This window comes from Dipodomys merriami, unplaced genomic scaffold, assembly GCF_024711535.1.
Source record: "Dipodomys merriami isolate MVZ:Mamm:240054 unplaced genomic scaffold, mDipMer1.0.p SCAF_336, whole genome shotgun sequence".
Classification (NCBI taxonomy): domain Eukaryota; kingdom Metazoa; phylum Chordata; class Mammalia; order Rodentia; family Heteromyidae; genus Dipodomys; species Dipodomys merriami.
Genome location: NW_027204893.1, coordinates 1,136,797 through 1,162,398, shown reverse-complemented (window position 1 = coordinate 1,162,398; position 25,602 = coordinate 1,136,797). Strand labels below are relative to the sequence as shown.

Here is a 25,602-nt window from a genome sequence, read left to right as displayed (position 1 = left end):
CATGGGGCCATACTAATTGATATTAAAAACCACTAAATAATATCATCTTTATTTATTTTGCTGACAATGGGATTTGAAGTTGGGGCCTCATGCTTCCTTGGTTTGTTGTTTGGCTAGCCGTCTGCCACTTGAGCCACACTTCTAGCCTGTCCTTTTGCTAATTTGGAGATAAAGTCTCATGGACTTTTCTGCTAGGCTATTCTCCAACCACAAGCCTCAAGATCTCAGTAGCTAGGATTACCAGCCTCAGTCACTGGTACCTGGCTACTATTTATTTTTAAACACTAGCTTAAAAGTATTACCTAGAAACAAACTTCACATAGTTGAAAGTATAGCTTTTGAGTATAATTGCCTTTGTTTAAATTCTGATTTGAACCTTTATGAAGTTGTAAGATCTTGAACAAACTTTTTTTAAAATAAAGAGCATAAATCATTTAATCAATATAGATGTAAACCATTAGCACTATTGTTAAAATTTAATGTTGTAAGGTATTATTAACATATTGTGATTAGAAGTCATCAACATTTTTTTAAAAGGGTATAGATCAAAATTTTGGTTACACAGCATCAAAATGATTTTTCTGAATATTTATGTCTCCCTCTACTGTTCAGGATCTATTTCTGTTATTTCAAGATGAAATTCATGTGTAGGAAACACAGAAGTTGATAATAAAGTCTTCATTTTGCAAACCCACCAAGCTTATTCCTGTAAAACTTCTGGAATTTTTTAGCCTAATATTCTCACTCTTGGATGTTCATACAACCGGCTTCTTGTCTTAAAGATCTCAGTGTACTTCTTCCTTAGTGAGGCCTTCTTAACCTGTGTCGACTCTCTTCATGCTTTGGCATTACTCATCTACTAAATAATATGTGACATTACTGAAGATATAAAAATGTTCTTTGAATCCCAAATGATCTCTTAATTCTGTTTTAGACAGGAAGCTGCCCGGATACTGTCTGTAGTTCACTGCCTTATTGCATACAGAATGTTGAACTGAAGCTGAATAGTTTAACCATGACATTTTGATGCCAAAGACATTCCAAGCCATTTAGTTATATTTATTCATCTTGGTATTCATCTTGCCCTTTGTTCAAGAAATACACTTCAAATCTTGTTTCCAGTCATAATAAATGTTACTATGAGAAACAAACATAGTAAAAAGGACCATGTGAAAGACACATAGAAAACGTGTTCAAGTCAAAATGATGTATTCAATCTTTTTTAAGTGTTTTTTTTTTTAATGCTAGGGTTTGAACCTAGAGCTGGCACTGACTCGGGAGGTGGTCTACCACTTAATTACACACCTCTGCCATATCTTAAACCTGAATATTTTAATATCTGTACAGAAAACCTTCAAATTAAACTTGTCATATAATAGGTAGTCAAAAATATCAAAACTAACAGCTGCACTTCTAATAAGACAAAATTAAATGGAAAAAAACAAAGTCTTGATAAAAATTATATTGTGATGAATATAATTTCATCAAAATAAAAATTAAAAGGGAGAACTCTAGTAATTTTTACCCAGTATAGAGAACAGACCAAATGAGTAAATCAAAGACTGAATTGCAAGCCATTTGGAAGAAAAAAAAATTATCAATGAGAATTTATCAACATGAGTGAAAAATACTTTATTATCTCCAGCATTCTGATTGAAACAATTATATTTATAACATGATGTCATTTTAGGGGCCTTCATTTCTTGGCACCATCACCTTGTGGTGACCCAGTATGGTAAGTAATTACAGATATTTCTAGGGCAGGGCCATACACAGAGCAGTGAGCACTATCCAACATGGTCCTGACTCTCCACTCAGAATCTTCACAGTGGTCAGTGTGTGATGGGTCTTGACTTCTGAGAGTGTGAAGGGCAGGCTTCTTGGGTACAGTAAGGATTGGTGGTTTAGCTGTTCTGGTGAACTTAGTGTTAGCTACTTTGTTCTCATTTGTGAAAAAGGGTAATAAATTTAAAATGCGATAAATGACTTCACATGCAACCAAGTCTATTTGCTTCAAAAATACAATGAAAAGGTATAACCATCATATTTAAGTTTGATTTTGTTGTCTGATACTTTGTAAAATTAACAGCATAGAAAATATGTGCGTTACTTAAAAATTAAAGCATTTAATAATGACATTGAGTATATTCCAGGAGAGGAAAGAAGTTGACATCTTTGTGAATCCTTACTCTGAAAGACAATAAGATATCCTTGTTAAGTTTTTCAAAATAATAAGAATTTCTTTCAAATTACTGAGATTGAAAAAATTACAGTCCTGCATTTTGAATGAGATTTTCCTGCATTTTGGATGAGATTTTTTTTTTTTTTTTGCTAGGCTTGAACTCAGGTCCTGGGCACTGTCCCTGAGTTTCTTTTGCTCAAGGCTAGCACCCTAACACTTGAGCAACAGCACCACTCCTGTTCTCTTCTTTTTATGTGGTGCTGAGGAATTGAACCCAGGGCTTCAAGAACCGTAGGCAAGCACTCTACCACTAAACCACTTCCCCAGCCTAATGTAACTTTTTAAAGCACTTTATCCATAGACCAATACAACAAAAATATCTAGTAATCTAGGGCTCTCTAGAGTAAATGTAAGCAGCTCTCATTTTGTATATCCATAATAACTCAGAGGTGATCTCTTGGCATTTTCAATTTTTACCATTTCATTTAAACTTCATAGTATTCTCTCTTTCTGCTTGTCAGTATTAGGATTTGAATTCAGGGCCTGATGCTTTAGCATGCTTTAGCCACACTCCCATCTCTGTTTTGCTTTAGTTGCTTTTCAGAGAGGTTAAGTTCTTTGTCCTAGGCACAGCTATTACCAGAGTCTAGATCACCAAATGCCTGGAATAACATTCCTTTTTCTCTAACAATATCCCATTACAGTTACATTTTCATACTTCTTATTAGTCATTAACATGGTGTTATGTGTTAAAGGAAGCTAAACACAAAGCTTTTTTATAATAAAATAACTGTTAGTATGATTTGGATAACTTAACATAGCAAATATTTTTGTAGTAATGTATTCACTGAGATGGACAATATTAGAGATATAAACTTAAACAAAATAATTGCAGTAAAAACAGGAGGTGCCTGCTTTGTTTGTATCTTAAAGATGATATAAAGAAGAGACAAAAGGATTAAAAAGTACAGCCCAGCGCTGGTAGCTCACACATGTAATCCTAGCTACTCGGGGGGCTGAGATCTGAGGATCGCAGTTCAAAGCCAGCCCAGGCAGGAAAGTCCATGAGACTCTTATCTCCAATAAACCACCAGAAAAGTGGAAGTGGTGCTATGGCTCAAGTGGTAGAGCGCTAGCCTTGAGCTAAAGAGCTCATTAAAAAAAAAAAAAAGTAAAGAAAAGAAAAAAGAAAAAGAATTGTTTAAGTTTACACAGTAACTTGGCTGCAGCCTTTTACTGGGTCTTGAATCTGGGTTTCTGTAGTCTGCTTTCTTCTGCACCTCTTTTGCATGGATTTCCAAGAAGGATAACGTTTTTCCTTACGGGCATGTCTAAGTTTCGACTTTTCAATATTCAATTTTAATGAAAACATGAAAATGCCCTTTTTAAAAAAGTATTAAGTTATACAAAAATCAATGGTATTGGGCAGAATTCTAGTAGAAAATGTAATAGTTAATCTGCATACCCTGAAAATGTAATACTTACACTACTGTCCAAAATGGAGGTGTTTTTTTTTAAAAGTATCCTTATCTCGGATCTCTTTTGCGATGGTACAGCATTCACTGAAAGCTCTAGTACAGTGTGGCCCTATGGTAATCCGGGTGGCACGCTGGGCACAGGTTTCATCCTCATTCCGACGAGCGCCATCGTAACAGCATTTCTTTAGCACTGCATGTCTGTATTTATCAGCTGAAATAGTGACAAACCAGTTACCCTTGATCAGGCGTAACATCTCAGGCTGAGAAAGAATCTGAAGGCATTCTTGGTTTCCATGGCCAAGTGAGCTCTTAGCCACAATAGCCATAAGCTGACCTGCCTTTCCTTGCAACTACTCCAGCATGACCGAGGACTCCAGTTCACACTATGTGGTTTGAAAGGTCTCCTGAAACTAGCATTTAGCGGTTAATACCCTTTTCCTTCAACTAAGATAAATCCTAATCTTTCAAACTAGCACTTTGGGATCAGAACTTTTTGAGTAAAAATAGATTAAATAAACTGGCTCAGACTGCTATCCTAGCCACTCAGGAGGCTGGGATTTGAGGTTCATGATTGGAAGCCAGCAGGGGCAGAAAAATCCTTGAGACTCTCATCTCTAGTTAAACACCAAAAAAAAAAAAAAAAAAAAAAAAAAAGCTGGGATGTAAAGCAATGGCTTAAGTGGTCGAGCACTGGCCTTGAGCACAAAAAGTTAGGGACAGGGCCCAGACCCTGAGTTCAAGCCCGAGCACACATGCACATGCACTTACACACACTCTCTCTCTCTCTCTCTCTCTCTCTCTCTCTCTCTCTCTCTCTCTCTCTCTCTCTCTCACACACACACACACACACACACACATTTAAATATACAAGAAACCTTCCGATAATTGAAGATAGCGCTGTAGGAATTTCCTTCTGGAAGCTAAATATCCTATTTTCAAAACGCTTTATATGGCAGCCGGGCGCTGGTGGCTCACGCCTGTAATCCTAGCTACTCAGGAGGCTGAGATGTGAGGATCGCGGTTCAAAGCCAGCCCGGGCAAGAAAGAAAGACCGTGAGACTCCTATCTCCAATAAACCACCAGAAAACCGGAAGTGGCGCTGTAGCTCAAGTGGTAGAGCGCTCGCCTTGAGCTGAAGAGCTGAGGGACAACGCCCAGGCCCAGAGTTCAAGCCCCACGACCGACAAAAAAAAAAAAAAAAAAAAAAAAAAAACGCTTTATATGGCATACTGCACAGACCCTGTAAGTGCTCAGCTTAATCAGTGCCCCCTTTTTCAGATCATTACAACATAGAATGAAGGTTAACTTACAGTAACTCATACAACTGGAAATTCCTACATTTCTGTAAGCATGGTTATTGACTGAACTTAGGCCACACACCCCTAGGTTTGATGTTCTTTCTACTATAAAATGTGAATTATCTGTAAATTAGAAATTTCCATTAGATTTATATTTTAGATCATAGTTTTAAATACTATATATTTTTAAATGTATGAAATAGTATAAATGTAAACATAGTATAAATGTATGAAATATATAAATAGGTTTTTATACCCCAAAGTTAATCAAATCATACATTTAGAATGGAAGAATATGATGTTAATTGTACATGATGTTTGTAGAGAGGATATATTTGGGACAAATAAAATTACTATGTCATATTTTAGAGACAGAAGTAATGAAGGTTCAGTTTTCTCAGATTAGGCTAAATGAATAAAACAGATTTTTTTGATTAATTTTTGTCACTTAAAGGAGCTAGACCTCTACTCTGGGGCTTGAATTCAGGGTCTGGGCACTGTCCCTGAGCTTCTTTTGCTCAAGGCTAGCACTCTACCACTTGAGCCACAGCACCACTTCCAGCTTTTTCTGTTTATGTAGTACTGAGAATCGAACCCAGGGCTTCATACATGCTAGGCAAGCATCTACCACTAAGCCACATTCCCAGCCCCATCTTCTGGAGGTTTTTAGTGACGTACTCCTAATGTTTTTAAGATTATATGATGGTTTTATGTTACCTTGTTGTTTTATGCTCTGTTGCAGATCTCTTCTTGTCCTGAGAATTTGTTTAGAAGAGTCATCTATTAAAAAAGAAAAAAGTGAAAAAGACTAAGGGAAAAGGAAAGGAATATAAAGTCTAAAAATAAAAACATTCTATGAAACTAAGTATTTTAAAAGTTCATAAATCATTCATTCAACCCATCAGTATTAATTAGGCTTCCAATTAGCTATTATATATTACATCTCTTAAGAAGACTTCTCCCCTCATAGTGCAGCTGAGTTTGGTTTGTTTATCTAGGTTTAGTTTGGTAGCTTTAAATGTTTTTGGTTTATTGGTTACAACAAATTAATGATTTAAAATGAGCAGTTTTGCTGGATCACCTATTTTTCTTATTTGCTCTTTGAGCTATATTATGTCAAATGTAATTATAAATGCCGCAGGATGAGATCTAACTATGAAGAATTTTATAACCACAGAAAAGGTGATTAAGATAAGATCTCTAGGAAGTGGAGGTGTGGCCCAAGTGGTAGAATGCCAGCCTGTAGTGAAAAAGCTAAGTGAGAATGTAAGTTCCTAAGTTCAGGCCCCAATATCAGCATAATATAGATAAGGAAATAAGAAAATAAATAAATGTGATTTCTGTTCATGAAGGGTTCATAGTGCCAGACAAGACATATAACTACATGTAAGGATGTGTGATGTCCCACTTTTATTGTTACTTAGAAATGATGTAGTTCATACAATTTCTTTCCTATTGCTGAGAAATAGCCCATTGGGAGAAGAGGGAGAAGGAAACATATCTTTAAGATGTTGTTAACTGATCAGAAGAGCTTGAGTGAATCATTTATTTGTCTTTCTGGTTCTACTCAACTCATCTTGATTGTTTCTCCTAAAACCAGAATTCTAGAAAGGATCTGAGCAAGTCAAGCATATCAGGAGACTAGAACTCTTAAACAAAATGAAAAGAACACTGTTCGTTTCTAGCTCTCTGCTCTCTCTCTGTTCTATTGTAGCTCTCTCTCTGTTCATTTCTAGCTCTCTGCTCTCTCTCCATTCTTTTCTGCTCTCTCTGCTCTCTTGCTGCTCTTTTCTAGCTCTCTCTGCTTTCTCTCTGCTCTAGCTCTTTCCTCTCTCTTTCCTCTCTTTCCCAGCTCTCTCTCATTTCCAGGCCTTTCCCAGCCACGTGGAGTGCCAACCTTGCCTGGTCCCAGCTTGTCTACTGAATAAACCTATCCCTTACCTGAAAAAAAAAATGAAAAGAACATGAGACCAGAAAAAAAGGGCCCAGTTCCTCAATATTAATAACTAGAACTAGAATACAGGCAAAATAGAAAATGAAAGCACCTCCTCACCCCTGCCCCAGCCAGTATTTCCAACCATACCAGTAGGGATTGATTGACGATAGGTACATGAACTGACATGAATTACTACAAAAGCTCAAACTCTTCATAAGTAAACTTGCAATTGTCTGAAATTACCAGTTCCTTTCATTTCAAATTGTGTGGTTCTAATGGCCGGAAAATCCGCTTTATATTGATCTGGAATTTTCTGTATACCGTATCTGTAGAAACAAAGTATTTTACATTACAGGTGTTTTAAAAATGTTGTTAATTCAGCAAGAGGTAATGCAGCATTCATGTTTAAAAGATGTTAAAATACAATTAGATATACATATAGTGCTGATAACTTTTATTTGGGAGAGATTGTAAAGCAATAAACAGAAGTAATTGAGCAGGATCATAGTTTAGTCATTCCTTTTCATATAATGAGTTCTTTTTCCAGGTACTTTATCTTAGCTTTGAAGAACTAGCTGGGCACCAGTGGCTCACACCTGTAATCTACTCAGGAAGCTGAGATCTGAGGATTGCAATTCAAAGCCAGCCTGAGCAGGAAAGTCCATGAGACTCTTATCTCCAATAAACCACTAGAAAACTGGAAGTGGTGCTGTGGCTCAAGCAATAGAGTGCTCACCTTGAACTGAAGAGCACAGGGACAGTGCCCAAGCCCAGAGTTCAAGCCCCAGGACTGACCAAAAAAAATGAAGAACTGGTGATAACTTGAAATTTTACTTATTCTGGAGCTTAATTATGCTAATATAATAGAATAAAAATCCGTAATAATGTCCTTAGAAACATGTTCTGACATGATAACATTCACAACTTATAGAATTAAATTCTAGTTGTAGACAATGTCTAGTTTGCTTAAAGAGGAAAATAATCTGTCCAACAACCTCTGTTCCAAAATATTTACTAAGCAATCACTGAAGTATTAAGGAAAAAGGTAAATAAAGCAAAAGAGCCATGGATTTCATTTGAACTGGTAGTTATTCCAGTTCAAACTCTCATTTTTTCATCTGCTAGCAGATTTGACTTAGGCAAGTTACATCATGTCATTTGTGAAATGTGAAAAGTACTACTGACCTTGCAAGTTAGACACATATTCAATAATGTCAATATTATGTTTACTATAACTATTACCATCATCATTAGTTTAACAAATATTTCTCTCTGATGTAGAAATGCTAAGATACAATGACCACCACAGTCTAGGACCCTGCACTCAGTGAGTTTACAATCTATTCTGGTGAAGGAAAGCAAATAAGTACAAAAGAGACCATATCTGCTGGCTCTATGAGGACATGAAGCACATTCTAAGCAGAAGGAATATAGGTACAGAGGGACTGAGATGGTAGGGCACTGGTCATGAGAGTTCCATAGAATAGGATGAAGTTGCTATCAACATAAAAGTTTCAATGCTATACTATAAGACATGAAGTTTTTCCGAGAGAACACACAACTTTAAACCACCTCCCATTCCAACCCATACTCTCAGAACACTATCAGTATAGTACAGATGCCAGGCTGAAGAAAAAATGATCATAAAAGTATTGTGTTTATGTTGTTGCTATTTATAGGTGCTCCTTGTCTTATATATCCTGCTTTTCATTCCTTGAAAGCAAGGATTATGGATTCCTCCATTCTGTGTTGTATCTCTTACTCTGTTATCATTTATATATATACAAGGAATATGTTCACTAAATATTACATCAAGTCCTGTTAACCCTTGTTCTATTTTTTCTCTTTTTAAATTGGCATCAGTTAATTGTACAAAGGAATTGTATTGTGGTATTTACATAAATGCATATAATGTTCATTAAATTCATCTCCTAAATACATACAATGTACTTACATTTTTTCACCTTCCATTACCTTCTCCTTTGCACTTCACAAACCAGCTCCTTACCCTGAAATAGTCTCACTTTTATAATAATGTCATATTAGTATTTCTAGGTCTATATTCCAATATGGACGACAACATGACAATTCCATTCTCCTTTATCGTGAATAACATTCCATTAAGCAAGTTCTTATATCCTTGAATATAAGTAATTGAATAAAATCTATAAATACCCTTGCGGAGTAGATCACTATTGCTCCTGTTATGAGGACACTGCTAATTAATTTGCCCAAGGTCACAGACCTTTTAAGTTATAGAACTAAGACTGTCTTGAAGAGCCTGTATCCAGAATTGACACTTTCAGCAGCTATCCTAAACCATACTTATTAAGAACCTTGCACCCAGAAAAATTTAGGAATCAAAGCCTTTTTTAATATCAGGATTCTTTGAAGTGTTGCTTATGGAGTGGTTTGTAGAGTTGTCATGGTGGTAGTGGTGACACATAGTGTTTAAAATAGTGTTTAGAACTCTTTGGAATATGGCTCTGTGTCCACATATAAATGAACTTTAGCAGGAGAGTCTATCCAGATATGAAGAATTCATATAGTCATGTAATTTTATTTTATTTTTTGGTCTGTTGTGGGGTCTGAACTCTGGGCCTGGACACTGTCCCTCAGCTCTTCAGCTCAAGCCTAGCACTCTACCACTTGAGCCACAGTACCACTTCTGGCTTTTTCTGCTTATGTGGTGTTGAGGAATCGAACCCAGGGCCTCACGCATGCGAGGCAAGCGCTCTACCACTGAGCCACCTTCCCATTCCTGTCCTGTTATTTTAATAGTTGCAGAGGAGCAGGCGCCTGAGCTTGCTGAGAGGCAAGAATGTTCCTTTGAACTTTACCTAATATGTTTTTCCTGATATTTTCATGGCTTCCTTCTTCATTCATTGTAGCTCTGTTTGACTGTTACTTCCCTAAGAGAACCTTTTCTGTCCCCATTTTACTGGTACCCATGATTTCTTTATGTCTTTACTCTCCTTAATTTTTAATTCACTATACTAAAAACTATCCATCCTTGTGTATTCATTCGTTCATTGGTTCAATATTTCATTATTTTTTTCTTCCATACCATACAAATGCTAATTCTAGGAATATCTTTTCTATCCTTGCTACATCCTTAATGCCTACCATGTAGTAAGTAATATTATATATATATATATATATATATCATATATACAGTGTATATATATGATACATGTATCTATATGATTTCTTAGATCAAATCAATCAAACAGAGAAAAAGTAACATAATTTTGTGTGGTGTGTGTGTGTGTGTGTGTGTGTGTGTGTGTGTGTGTGTGTGTGTGTGTGCACGTGCATGAACCAGTTCTGGGGCTTGAACTCGTAGCCTGGGCACTGTCCCTAAACTCTTGCACTCAAGGCTAGTGCTCTGCCACTTTCAGCCTTTTTGGTGCTTAATTTGAGACAAGAGTTTACCAGAGTTTTATTATTGTTATTATTATTTTGGGTCTGGTCGTGGGGCCTGAACTCTGGGCCTTGGTGCTGTCCCTCAGCTCTTCAGCTCAAGGCTAGTGCTCTATCACTTGAGCCACAGCGCCACTTCCGGCTTTTTTCTTTTTGCTTCTGTGATGCTGAGCAATCAAACCCAGGGCCTCATGCATGCAAGGCAAGCCTTCTACCTCTGAGCCACCTTCCCAGCCCCAGTTTACCAGAGTTTTCTGCTGTGATCCTCAGATCTCAGCCTCCTGAGTAGCTAGGATTACAGGTGTGAGCCACCGGCACCTGTCTGAGAAAGTGTCATGATTTAAATGGCCAACATTCTCACTCTAGCATAGAAATTGAAGAGAAGATTTTTATTAGGGTTCAACATAATATAATAGAAAGAATTGAGAATATTCCTAGACAAGAATCATGGGACTTGAGATTCTAGTCCTGGTTTTGCCCCTAATATAAAGCTAATTCGAGTTTCTGAGGTTCATCTGCATGTCTTTCAAGGGGAATACAAAAATTGCCTAAGGTTATAGAGGGATTATAGCTAGGTAAAACAATTTCAGACTGCAGATAGAGAGTGCTACAATCTTATAAACATCCTAAGTGTTCATTTACTTCATGTTTACAGTATATGCTATGGCAAAATGAAAACAACTGAAGTGGAAAACAGGGGAACTTAAAAAAGTCTGGCTTCTGACTTTGTCTAGCAGTGTGACTTTAGGCCAATTACATTTCCTATCTGGGAAATTTTATGTCAAATATAAAATGAAGTGTTTCCAATTAGATAATCTCTAGTAGTACAACCCCCCCTCATTTCTAGATAGGAGACCACTATTTCCAAGGCATAGTTTAAAATACAAGTGATTTCAATAACATTAAAAATAATGAATCATAAATGTAGAGGTAATTACAATAGATTTGAAATTCAAAATATTAGAATTGACTCAAGTGTTCAAGCTTAATAGCCTAGAGTCCATAAAAAAACACCAAGAAAATTAAGATCAGACATAAAAGAACAATAAAGGCCAATGAAGTTTATTTCTGAGTTTACTTTGGGTTAATTTGAAGAGGAACTTGAATAAAAATGTACATAATTGTTAGTAAGAAATAATCTCTAAAAGCTGTCCTGCTGTTAGCAAATCATCAAATCAGACTGCTTGCATGACTTTCTTATTCAAAGATTAGACTGTCCATTTGGGATGCACAGATGGAGAAAAATATTTTCAAATTTATGCAGTCTGTTTAATTTACTATTTCACTCATCACAACTAACACACATTGTAAAACAAAGATAGCTCACTTCACTTACATTTGTTCCTGTCCCCCACTTTACTCCAGGAAAATTAAAAAGCAAAGTAGTCCCAAAATATACATGGCTGAAGGGCTTATACAAGCATACATAAAACTTTCCTGAAGCTACTTTCTTTTTAAATTAGTTCTTTTTAAATTAGTTCTTCAAGTAGGAAAACTAAAATTGGAAGATAAACACCCTTTTAAACAGCCAGAAATAAGTACCGAATGTATTAGATAGAAATTAACGCCCAAGGGATTTATGTGAGTAGGTATGTTTTATTAGGAGCCATTTGGTATAACAGAAAAAACTCAGAACATTCCTGGACAAGAATTGGACTCTAGCCTTGACTCTGTCACTGATGTAAAGCCAGTAAATTCTCCTTCCCTCTGAGCTTCAGCTGCTTGTCTTTCAAAGGGAAGTAAATAAAAATTATCTCATGTACCTTGAGGGTATGGGTAGGGTTGGGAATGATGAGGTAAGCCATAGAAGGGGTGACACTGAGCAAGATGCATTATACTTAATAAACTGATTTGTTGAATTGAAAAATATAATTTTTAAAACATGTAAAAAATTACCTAGAGTAATGGAAAGACTGTGGCCATGAGACACAATTTCAAATTAGATACAGAAATCTATTATAGACACAAGATCACTATACGATATAGTTCACAATGCAGGGAATTTGTGAACGTCTTGGTACATATTTTTCATTTATGTATATTTATAAGTTATGACAAATGGAAAAATTGAAGTGATGAACAGGAGCTCTGAATAAAATCATACTTCTGTCCCTTTCTGTCAATGTGATCCTTGGCCAGTCACTTTCCCTATTTGCACATAACCTCATGTATAAATGAGTGGGTTCAATTCAATAATCTCAAGTTAGTTTTCAGTGCAAACATCATAGTTATAGACATGAAATAATTTTCTGTGTGATATAGCTTCCAATTCTCTATCATACAAAATGCACTGGATTTCCTTCTTTCTTTTTTTAAATTTCTTTCTTTCTTTCCTTCTTTCTTTCCTTCCTTCCTTCTTTCCTTCCTTCCTTCCTTCCTTCCTTCCTTCCTTTCTTTCTTTCTTTCTTTCTTTCTTTCTTTCTTTCTTTCTTTCTTTCTTTCTTTCTTTCTTTCTTTCTTTCTTTCTTTCTTTCTTTCTTTCTTTCTTTCTTTCTTTCTTTCTTTCTTTCTTTCTTTCTTTCTTTCTTTCTTTCTTTCTTTCTTTCTTTCTGTCATGGGACCTGAACTCTGGGCCTGGGCGCTGTCCTTCAGCCCTTCAACTCAAGGCTAGCACTCTGCCACTTGAACCACAGCGCCACTTCCAGCTTTTTCTCTGCTTATATGGTGCTGAGATACCACCTGAGATACTACCTCACCCCAGTTAGAATGGCTATAATCAAGAACTAACAACAGATGCTGGAGGGGATGTGGACAGAAAGGAACCCTACTGCATTGTTGCTAGGAGTGTAAAGTTGTTCAACCACTTTGGAAAGTAGTATGGAGGTTCCTCAAAAGACTCCACATAGAGCTCTCCTATGACCCAGCAATCCCAATTTTGGGCACTTACCCAAAGGATCACAAACAAGACCTTACTAAAGCTACCAGCACAACTATGTTTATTGCAGCATTATTTACCATAGCTAAGATATGGAACCAACCCAGATGCTCCTCAATAGATGAATGGATCAAGAAAATGTGGTATGTATACACAATGGAATTCTATGCCTCCATCAGAAAGAATGACATTGCCCCATTTGTTAGGAAATGGAAAAAATTATATTAAGTGAAGTAAGCCAGGTCCAAAGAAACATAGGTCCCATGGTTTCCCTTATTTGCAGTAACTAGTATATGTCTGAGACAAGCAGAAATGGTCAGATAAGTTGATGTTAGGCGAAATGAACCCCAAGATATGTATTCAAATGTTTTTTCTTTCTTACGATTGTTTCTAACATATTTATAAGATGATTTCTTTGTTGCTTTGTATGTCCCTCTCCCACAGTATAACCCCTGTTTTCACTGTATTTGATGTTGGTATAATTTGTGGAGGGGAAGGGAAAAAACAAATCATTTAAATAGGGATACAGATTGACCCACTGCAACAATGAAATGTAGAAGACGTTATGTCGAAAAATGAACTTTACAACTTTGGGGGGGGTGTCGTGTGGTGGGGGAGATGAGAAGGGTTGGGAAGGGGAAACAAAGGAGGAGGCAACAATTCTTGATAAGAAATGTACTCATTACCTTGCCCATGTAATTATAACCCTTCTGCACGGTATTTTCACAATTAAAAAATAAAAGTAAAGGAAGAGGCTACAATTCTTGATAAGAAATGTACTCATTATCTTGCCCATATAATTGTAACCCCTCTGTACAGTATTTTCACAATAAAAAAGAACTGTGTTAATAATATGGCACAAAAAATGGAATAACATAAAATAAAAATAAAAATAAAAACAACAACAAATTTTTAAATCACAGTATTAGACCTGATCTCAATTAAGTCTGGTTTTTTAACTGTGTAGAGTCCACACACACACACACAAACCCAGCAACAACAAAAACTACAAAGGAAACAAATCACCAAATACAAGTCAGTAATAAAGTATTTGTTATCTTGAGTTTTCTTTTTGCCTTCCTTTTCTGGAGAGAAATCTGAATAATCACATAATTTTTTTATAAATAGCAATCCTATAAGGGCTGTCATGTTATTAGATAGTCATCTAATTAAAAAGCTTCTATGACTTCATTTTTCAGAAATTAACTATCCATTTGGCAATTTCAAGTGGAGAAAACTATTTACAAATTCACACAAGCTGTTGAATTTACTATTTCACTCATGACCATTGTAAAATGAGGATAGTTTGGCTCACTTACATTTGTTCTTGTCCTCTACTTTTCTCCAGGAAGATTAAAAAACAAAGTATTCCCAAAGGACTCATGGCTGAAGGGCTCATAAAACTATGGATATAAGCTTCATGAACTACTTTCCTTTTAAATAAATTGAGCTTGAAATTTTTGAATAAATTTGTTCTCTGGTTAATTATTAATGTCATATAAAAGAATTTCTAAGTAAGAAAATTAAAATGAGGAATTAATACCTCTTTTCATGTCCAGGAATAAATAAGGAGGTAATTTTATAAGAATTTATACTTAAGGTACTTATTTCTATTAAGATAAATAAAAGGACTGTACAATCAGAATTTGGCTCCATGAACAGGGGCTCAATCCCCAAAACCAGGAAGTTACATTGCCTTCAGCTTTTCTTCTCTAGAAGAAAACATGGTTTTTGCTCTGAGGTTAGATTAACTTTGAACATGGTTGTGCTGTTCAGTTTTTCATTGCTGTGACAAATTATCTGAGGAGCAAAGATTTATTTAGGCTCTTTTTCAGTGGCTCCGTTGTTTCTAGAGCTGTGATTAGTAAGGCAGAATGTAACAGTGGAAAGCATTGGAAGAGCAAAGTAGCCCATCACATGGCAAACAGCAAGCTGAGAGAGACAGGCAAGCAGAGGCTAATGTCAATGTATGCTTACATGAAAGCCCCAGCACAAGGGACCTACTTCCTCCAGCCAAGACCACCCAATTATGACTCCATCATTGGCATAAACAACTAAAAAAAAAAAGAAAGTCCTTGTGATCCAATCACCTCCATATAGCTAATCAGTTAGTAACTAAGCCTTAGTAATATAAAAGTATCATGGGAAATTTCAGATTCAAACCAATGCCTCTGATAGATCTCTCTTCTTTATAATACCGATAAAGGCCCACCTGGATTTTGTTTCAAACTGACATGTTTTTAGAATTTATCTCCATTAGTTTAGGTTTTCTAGGTGGTCTTTTATTAAAAAGATCTAAGTAGTTATGTCCTTGGTATTGTAAATGGTCTAAGGATAACCTAGATCTATAAAAAGAGATTAAGAGAATAGTTCATTAGACTGCCCACTATAAAGAAGGAACTGGACATTAGTTGGAGAAAAGATTGGGACTGGCAAGGACAATGTCATGCTTAAGGAGGCTGCCATTATCACCTTCATAATCAAACCGATATTTAGTAGAGAATCCTATCCTCCAATATCTACATTCATTTGTATGCCACTCACACATTGAAAACTTTGCATTCATTCACACATAGAATAGCTTTCTTTTGATGAATTCATACCTTTCAATGAAGGTTTTAATAATTTTAATATGAGCTTAAGATGAACAAAACTTCCTATAAAACTGACTCTTGAAACTAACAAATAATATTTTACAATGGTTTATTTTTATGATGTTTTCTATTCATTAGGAAAAATTAAGGGAAGGGGGATCAGGAGGGGAAAAAGTGAGAGAAAATGAGGGAGAGAGTAACACTGTTCAAAAAGAAATGTACTCATTACCTGACTTACGTATATCACCCTGTGATTATGTATATCACCCTTACAATAAAACTTAAATTAAAAAAATTCTTTAACCCTTTTTCTTTGCTGATCCTGGGGTTTGAACTGGGCATCTTTCCTGAGCCTCTTTGTGCTTTGAGTAGTTCATGGACTTCCCGACCTCACTTTGAACTGCAGTCTTCAAATCTCAATTTCCTGAGTAACTAGGATTACAGGTATGAACCACTGGCACCTGGCTTTAACCCTTTTTTAAAAAATTATTAATCATGTGCTTTTGTATATAATGTGTTCACTATTTAAAATAAATGACTTAAGCATATATTCTATAAACAGGTATTTATAATCACATTGGCATCCCATGCTTTGAATTAGTATGGCCCTAATTACTAATTTAATTACTAATTTTGCTTTGATCCCAAAGCAAAATTTTATACATAAGTTTAACTAATGTTGTCTGTTACATGTGTCACTAAAATGGAAAAAAATCTGCCACTTTGACCACTTAGTCCATTTGTTTTAACAGGAAATCTGAACAATGATTAAGCTGGGTTGTGAAAGATGGATAAAGTTAAAACAAACAAAGTGCTCTTTCCATCATTTTCAGGAAACTTAGAGAAAGAACACTCCAGTCAACATAGCTAGTGTTTGTATTTTAAAGACAAAACTAGTACTTGTAAATCATTGGCATATTTCTCTAGTAGAAAATGTTTAAAGAATAACGTTGCTCAGTAGAATTGAAGTTCTATTTAGTCTATATATTCTTGGTTGTGTTTAGCCAAAATTGGTTCAATATATCTTCCAACAGGAAGGATAGACTTTCCAAAAGGATAGGTTGCTCTTTATATTTTTGAAATGTGAAGTTTGGGCAAGGCTTTGTTTTTTTATCTTTCTTTTTTTCTTTGTACAAATACTGCATTTCTAAGAAAGAAAAATCTCAGATCTGGTAGAAATTTTCATGGTCCTGTTAATACTAACTGGATTCTGCCCTCAAAAGTGGAGTCCAAATGACTCAACCTGGTTCAGAGAGTCCTTCTGGTCTGGGACCTGTTTAGTTCTGCAGCCTCAGCATTCTCATTCTTCACTGCAGCCAAGTAGCAGAATTACCTGACTATCCTGAAAGTTCCCACAATATGAAATTACACCCAGAGGGGTAAAAAAAAATTGTGTTATCCAACTGTCATTTTTAAAATAATTAGTTATTTCATATTTATTTAGTAAAAGTGAAAAGAGCAGAAACAAATTTTCAATTCACACAAACTATAGACCTCTTTTATGCATGATAAAAAGATTATATTGTGCATGATTTTCAAAACCAAACAACTTGTAGGGAGGCAATATTAATGGGTTATAAATCTAGAAAACAACTCAAAAACACTTTTGTGTATTGTCATTTTCAGTATTTCATAGTAGAATTTTCTATTGCTAACTTTAGGAACCTCCTACCTAGCTAGTGCAGGAGAAGTAAAGTGGCCCAAAAGCACCCCGTGTGTCATTTTCATGAACCTGAGTATGGAGGCCATTTCCTCAAACACCATTCAAAATTGAGGCCTGAGAGTCATGCAAGTTAGGTTCATAAGTGGTATATAAACACTGGATGATTCTGAGCATAAGAGAACATCTGTCCTTTGACCTGCCTCTTGGCTCAAGCTTCTAGTCTCAGGTCTTGACAATATTCTTATTCATCTTACACTATAGCTACTTTATGTTTTCATAAATAGGAGCAATATGGATTCCTGCTACCAGCACTGCAGAAGCCAGTGTACTCAAAGTCTTTTTAGTTGCTTCCCCCTCTTTTTTTTTTCCTTTGTGCAGGTAGAGGGATTTGAACTAAGGACCTCGTGCTCTTGTTTGTCTTATTTCTCTCAAGGCTGGCATTGAGCCACCTGAGCCATGCCTCCAGTTCTGAAGTGCTTTCCCCTTGCTGTCAGCATGAAAAGGAATCTTAGAGATAAGATAGTTAGGGAAATTTAGAATTTAGAATTAGAATTTAGAATTAAGTATATCTCCTTACTCAGTAGTTTTCAGTGTAGTTTATGTATTTCTATGAGCTTAAAAACATATTTTGTTTACAAACATCCACTGAAAGTAGTTTCATAGGCAAGTTTGTAGGGACCTAGAGTGGAGCTGCTGCAATAGCTCCAGCAGCAACATTGGGACAGACAGACCTGCTATTAACCCATTCTCCCCACTGGCACCTTAGGTAGCCTTTCAGGGGGTGGCAGGTCTTGGGGGGGGGTGCTGCAGAAGGGTGAGAGAAAGGAGAAATGACAGGAGCAAATATGATCAAAATATATTATACATATGTATGAAAAAAGCATAATGAAACCCCACTAAAACTGTTCAAAAGGAGAAGTAGTAATAATAAGGAAAGAGTAATAGAATTTGAATTTGATTATGATGTATTACATGCATATACCTACATATCACAATGAAATCTTTTTGTTTCATTAATTTAGGCTAATAAGACTTTTCAAAATAGCTGGGTGAGGGTGGCTCACACTTATAATCCTAGCTATTCAGGAGGCTGAGATCTGAGGATTGTGGTTCAAAGCCAGCCCGGGGAGGAAAGTCTGTGAGACTCTTAATCTCCAATAAACCACCAGAAACCAGAAGTGGCACTGTGGCTCAAGTTGTAGAGTACTCACTTTGAGCTGAAGAGCTGAGGGACAGAGCCCAGGCCCAGAGTTCAAGCCCCATGACCAACAAAAAAAAAAAACAAAACATAAAACCCAGGCTGGGAAGGTATATACAGAAAACGCTGGAAGTGGTGTTGTGGCTCAAGTAGTAGAGTGCTAGCCTTGAGCAAAAGAAGCTCAGGGACAGTGCCCAGGCCCTGAGTTCAAGCCCCATGACTGGCCAAAAAGAAAAAAACATAAAACCCCACACTTTTCAAAATAAATAAATAGGCCAGGCACCAGTGGATCATGCCTGCAGTGCTAGCTACTCAGGAGGCTGAGATTTGAGGATCAAGGAGACTCTATTATCTCTAAGTAATCACCATAAAACACTGGACGTGTAGCTGTGGCTCAAGTGGCAGAGGATTAGTTATAAGCAAAAAAAGCTCAGGGACAGTGCTCAGGCCCTGAGTTTAAGACTGGATAAACAAACAAACAAACAAAATGAAAGAGGTTGAGTGTTGAGGTTCCAGAGATGGCAAAACTTATGTTTAAACTCCACTTCAGTGAACTATAATTATATTGCTAATAAGCCTTGAATGCAAGCTTCATGAAGTTGAAAATAAAATTTACAAAAGCTCAAAACATAAAAGCCAAGTTTATAATGGAAGATGAATTAGGAAGTTCCACTTTAACTTTATATTAAATTTGGAAAGATACTGCTTCCAAAATGTTCACAAAACTTTTTTCAAAATTTTATACCAAATTTTTTCCACAAAAGGTTCCTTAATTCATTTTATGCATGTAAAATGTGGATCAACTCAATGATGTGTGTTTTTTAACCCCTGAAAAATAGAAAAGACTTTAGATACTAATGTCTGCAGTTATCACAGAGTAGAAGAGGAAGAACTAAAGCAGTAAGTTTTGTTCAGAGAATCCAATCAATGAAGCATTATCTAATGCGGGAGGACATGTAGAAAAGAAGCTGTACATTCAAAGTATGATGGTGTTTGAGCTCCTAGTAGGGAGAAAGCTTCACAATTAGCATGGAGCCAATTGTGTAAGTCTCTAGGTATAGTATGCCTGATGGTAGTGATGGGTTTTAATATTACCTCTTCTCTTGTCTGTTTTTCCCTCCAGGTTATGGATTCCATGAGAACATGTAGTCTATATTTATGTGTGTACCATAGAACTTATCACAACACTAACAGATACTTGGATCCACAATAAAATTTTGCCTAATGAATGCATGATAAAGTGGACCAGTGGAGATACAAAGTAGGCTGAGGGCTGATTTGTACAGCCTTGAATTCCATGCTAAGGAGTCTGGATTTTGGTTTGTATGTAAGGGGAAACTGAGATAGATAATTTGACCTTGTTTAGATCATGAAAACATTACCATCTCTTTAGGACTTATTTATGATCTTTGATCTACCAAATGGAGAGACATCTATGCAAAGTATTATTGGAATTGCTTTCCAAGGTAAATGCAAGCAATAATGAATAAAAAATCTTTTCATTCTTTTTTTTTTTTTTTTTGCCAGTTGTGGAGTTCAGGGCCTGGGCACTGTCCCTGAGCTTTTGTACTCAAGGCTAGTGCTCTACCACTTTGAGCCACAGCTCCATTTCTGGCGATAATAAATTGGAGATAAGAGTCTCACGAACTTGCCTGCCCAGACTGGCTTTGAACTTGAAATTCTCTGATCTCAGTGTCCTGAGTAGCTAGGATTACAGGTGTGAGTGACCAATGCCTAGCTAAGAATAGTCGAGTAAATTTCAAATAACACTTTAAAAAATGATACTAGAATAGTATTAGATTTTGATATTTGATTTGACCCATATTTTCAAAGCCTGACTAATAGAATTTTATGAGTAGCAAATGAACTTTCTGATGTAATAACTTTTGGGACATTGATGCACATCTTCACCCCTGGCCAGCAGCTAATATTTAAATCACTGTTTGAGTTCTGACCCAAATCAAATAGGATATTGCTGGAACCACGATAGGAAAATTACTAATCAATAATGCAATCAAAATAATAAACAGTAAACCAACTATGGATCAGCTGGTACATTAGATGAATCTGGCATAAATATAGACCAACAGTTTCAGACCAACAATGATAGAAATACTGTCATGATGAAATACCCTCATGATGTCTAATAAAAATCATTATAACTGTGTGTATTTTAATTTATGGCCAATTTTCTCAGTAACTGAAACCATAGAAAAAAGTATTTTCTCAGTAAATAAAACCATATGAAAAAAAAGTGCACAACAGTGATAAAGATTAGCCAAACAAACCATTAAGGTCTAATTTGATACTATTATCAGTACTTGTTTAAGTTCGGCCACAAATAGTTGACAGTTTTAAAGGTAAGTAAAAACGGAAACTTTTAGAGTTATTTCCCCCACTTTATCACAAATAGGAGGGGGGAAGCACAGATAAGGTTGTATGAATTTTTCTGAAACACAGCTCTATTGACAATTTGGTGATTTTTTTGTTTTTGGCTACCTTATAATGGTTAAGATGCTTTAAAGCAACAAAACTGGCTGTCACCACTAGATGTCAGTACAACCTTCTGAGTCATAAAAACAAAATGTCTTTGACACTGAAATATCTGTGGCAGGGGTGACAGGGTAAAGTGAGTCCTAGTTGAAGAACCACTAGCTTAAGATGTTCTCAGCTTAGAATTGAAAGGGCGAAGATGGAAAGTACCTGCCTATGTTCCTGTCAGATCAAAGAGACACAAGTGAGATGATTCAGAGAACGGGATAGCACATGCCCAAAGGGACATACAGCATTGTAAATTTAATCATTCAACCAAGAAAGGTGCTTGCGGCCTGGTAAACTCTAGAAAACAGTAGAGAGGGAAGAACAAAGGCGGGCTGAGCAGGACTTTCCAAACATTATTGGAGAACAGGAAGGATAAAGCCTTATTTTCAATGGCTATTGTCAGTCTTATTTTAATGAATGTGATCTGGGAATATATTGGTGTTTAGAAATAGTGAGAAATAAGGATAGAAGAGTAGTAAGATGAGTGTAAGGATTGGAAATAAGGACGGCTACATTAGAGAAGACTATGCGAACCATAAGAACAAACTACACAGCAAGCAATTGAGAATCACTTAAGAATTTTAAAAGGAGCATATGATCAAAGTATTAGAAAAATAATTAACTTGGCAGTTTCATTCAGTATGGGTAAAATCAAGTATAATGCCAAGAGACAAATTAGTAGGGTATAATAATTTTTATATAATTTTGAATATCACTGGATAACATTTAAATATTATTTAAATTATTATCAATGATCATTATTAATAGTAATTAGTTTAATTATAATTATTAATCATTAGTGGATGTTAATTAGATATTATCACTTAAATGTTATTGAATAATATTAAGTAACATGCAATAATTCCATATGAGGTAAGAGGTTAGAAAGAGGAGATAACCACGAGAAAAATATCAATCTGATTAGAACAATTAAGTCACTAATAATTTTTCTCAGTTATGAATTCTTTTTTTTTTTGTCGGTTGTGGGGCTTGAACTCTGGGCCTGAGCACTGTCCCTCAGCTCTTCAGCTCAAGGCTAGCGCTCTACCACTTGAGCCACAGTGCCACTTCCGGTTTTCTGGTGGTTTATTGGCGATAGGAGTTTCACAGACTTTCCTGCCTGGGCTGGCTTTGAACCTTGATCCTCAGATCTCAGCCTCCTGAGTAGCTAGGATTACAGGCGTGAGCCACTGGCATCCGGCTATGAATTCTTAAATTAGTTATATTTGAAAGCTTATCTGCTTTATTGTTCTAGGGAAAGGTTGTGAGGGAGAACAGAAATAGTATACTTTCTAGAGGTTCAAGATCATTCATTCATTGTCTAACCTCCAGAATCTGGCTAGGGCTCAACCATATTCTGGATATGGTAAAGCAAAGTTGAGCCTTAAAGAACCTGTGGGCTAATGCAATGGATGACTTCAAGTTTACAAGGGAGATGGTGAGGGCTGAGTCTTGGAATTCTTAAGGATGATTTTTTTTTTCTCCTGGAGAGGTTGATAAGAAGTAGAATATTGTAGTGGCTGCTGTTTCTCCCGAGGCAGGGAGAAAAGCAGTTTACATAACAACTTGCAAGATGATCATTCTCTCGGTTCCCTTTCCCCACAATCAGCTTAAATCATTTTCCCCTCTGATGGTTACCTTTGTGACTTCCACATTGATAAAAGAGGCTACAAAAGGAGTACCTCCATTGCTCAGCTCTAGTCACACATATTACCCACCATACCTTCCTTTATTCTATATATGCGCATGTGTGTCTGAGAGAGAGAGAGAGAGAGAGAGAGAGAGAGAGAGAGAGAGAGAGAGAGAGAGAGAGAGAGAGAGAGAATGTGTGTCCTGAGGTTTGTCAGGCCACAGTGCTATCCTTGAGCTGGTTTTGCTCAAGACTAACATGCTCCTACTTTGAGCCACAGCTCTACTTCCAGTTTTTGAGTGGTTAATTGGAAATTAAGGAAATTAAGTGTCTCAGATTTTTCTGCCTGGGCTGGCTTTGAACTGCGATCCTCAGATCTCAGCCTCCTGAGTAGCTAGGATTATAGGTGTAAGTCACTGGGATCCTGCTCTATATACAGTTTTTAAAAATGAACAGCTTCTCCTTGTTCCCTTTCTTCTTTGGCTCCCCTAGCAATATTTTTCTTCTTCATTGTCAGTCTCTTCCAGTCTCTTCTGGAAAGAAAACCTTCCCTGGACTCCATATCTTCCTTCCAGAAATGCCATCATTTCCTTACTTTCTGTCACTGCAAAACTTTTCACACAAATTAATTGTACTTATTCATCTTCCTTTCATTCTAAAATCTACACAAGCTGAATTTCTATTCCCACTGTTACTGAAACTACTTATGTCCATGTCACCAACAAACTAAGTCCATTAAATTTAGAAACTTCTACGCCCCATCTTCCTTGAACTCTCCATTTAGCACAGGTGACCACCCTATCTTTTAAACACATCACATCCAGTACACCACTAAGTTCTGTCAACTGAATATTCCAAATTCTAATCATCTTTTATTTCTGTCTTTATCTTCAGTATCCTAACTCTAACCTTTATCTCTCATATGGACTTCTGCAATAGACTCTTAGTCTCTTCTTGTGGAAAGTTTTCAATTCTGACTGATTGACCAGTATCTGGATCTCCTTTCAATTTGATTCTCAGTTTATGAGCCCTGGTGGAGGGGCTGTAAAACAACTAAGCTAGCATCTAATTTCCAATCTCAATGCTAAAATCCTAGATTTTCCCCAGCTCATATTTTCTGTAATGATGGTATGAGATATCTGATCTAGGATTGGCCTGACTTTTAATCTGGGTTCACTGCTAGTTCTGTCAATAAATGTTGTGTGTTCAATATACTTGTCTGTGTTGTGTTTGTTGGTTCTGGCTGACACTATTGTTTCTGGTCGTTTTCTAAGTCTGGTTTCCTAGCACTCTCAGTGACTCTGTGAAAAACCTAGTATCTACTCAGCAGGTGTCTGCGGCTATACCTAAGATCATAACTGATATGTGTTGCTTCTGTTCCACAGAATAGCTACGGTAACATATAAATTATACCAGGGGACTTTCTTCCTTAGAACATATAGTTTTAGAATGCAATTGTGATGATTAGGCCTACTTATCAACTTGAACAGATTGAGAAATGCCTAGGAAATTAGTAAAGCAATACTCTAGGAGATGTGTGAAAGCCTTTCTGAAGCTGATTCTGACTTAATGAATTGATTAGGAATCCCTGGATTCATAATCTGAGAAGCAGGAGATGGGGCTTGTTTGGAGGAATTTGGTCTGTGGAGGCATGTCCTTGGAGGTAATAACTTGTTTGGTTCCTTCCTGTATTCACTGCTTCCTGTTTACCAGAAGGTAAATAGCCTTCTTCTCTAAACACTGGCTTTCATGATATTATGCCTTACCATTGGCCTGGAATCAACAAAGCCAAGGACTGTGGACTGAAAACTCTAAAACTGTGATCCAAAATAGATAATTCTTCCCTTATGTTGGTTTTAATCAGGCATTTGTTGACATCTATATCCCAAAAAAACGTTAATAGAGAAACGATTTAACAATCCCTACAGGGTATTTATTTTAGAGTCCGTCTCGTGGACTTTCCTGGGCTGCCTTCGAACCTCAATCGTCAAGTCTCAGCTTCCGGAATAGCTGGGATTACAGGGGTGCCCGCTGGCGGCTAGTGTACTTGGGATACTGTACACCACTGTCCTTGCATTCTTTACATTTGCTTCTTTTTTTTTGCTATTTTTTCTTTTGTCAATCGTGGGACTCGAACTCAGGGCCCAGGTATTCTGAACTTTTTTGCTCAAGGCTAGCACTCTACCCCTTTGAGCCACAGCGCCACTTCCGGTTTTCTGGTGGTTCATTGGAGCTAAGAGTCTCACGGCCTTTCCTGGCGGGGCTGGCTTTGAACCTTGATCCTCAGATCTCGGCCTCCTGAGTAGCTAGGATGACAGGCGTGAGCCATGGGCGCCCGGCTTGCTGGCTATTTCCGAGACAAATGCTCTACCTTTGGGTGACGGAATCGCCCAGAAGTCGCGCTAGCCTGGAGGGAAAAAGCGAAAGGGAAGCGCCCAGGCCCTGAGTTCAAGTCCCAGAAACAACAACAACAAACCTGAGCAGGGAAGGCGGGGACAGCGGGAGGCGGGTCCCGCAGCCCGTGCTCAGCGCCAGCCAGCTCCGCCTCAGGGAGCAGACTGGCATGGCAGCTGGCGAAGATGCGCCTCCCGCCCACCACGCACCGCGACGCCCACAGCCGCTGAACCCCGGGCGAAGGCGCCAAGCCGGAAGCCAGGGACCGGGGGATCCCGCGCGCACTGCGCGCGCCGCGCCTCGGGGCGGCAAACTCGGCGGGAAACCCCCCCACGCCCCGCCCACTGCCCGGATGGAGGTGCGGCCGGCCGGAGGCGTGGTCATGTCAGG

At 37.2% G+C, this 25,602-nt stretch overlaps 1 protein-coding gene across 1 annotated transcript; it reads right to left on the bottom strand.

Annotated features, from left to right (window-relative positions):
- Nucleotides 1–1,617: 1,617 nt before the first annotated feature.
- Nucleotides 1,618–25,596, bottom strand: LOC138803183 (uncharacterized). Its single transcript, XM_069987034.1, has 6 exons — nucleotides 25,295–25,596; nucleotides 14,512–14,625; nucleotides 7,138–7,220; nucleotides 5,676–5,738; nucleotides 3,668–3,871; nucleotides 1,618–2,190 (listed from the first exon to the last, which is right to left on the bottom strand). Exons 1-5 carry the CDS (start codon nucleotides 25,594–25,596, stop codon nucleotides 3,669–3,671), a joined length of 765 nt encoding a protein of 254 aa, XP_069843135.1. The 3' UTR covers nucleotides 1,618–2,190; nucleotide 3,668.
- Between the last annotated feature and the right edge of the window lie 6 nt (nucleotides 25,597–25,602).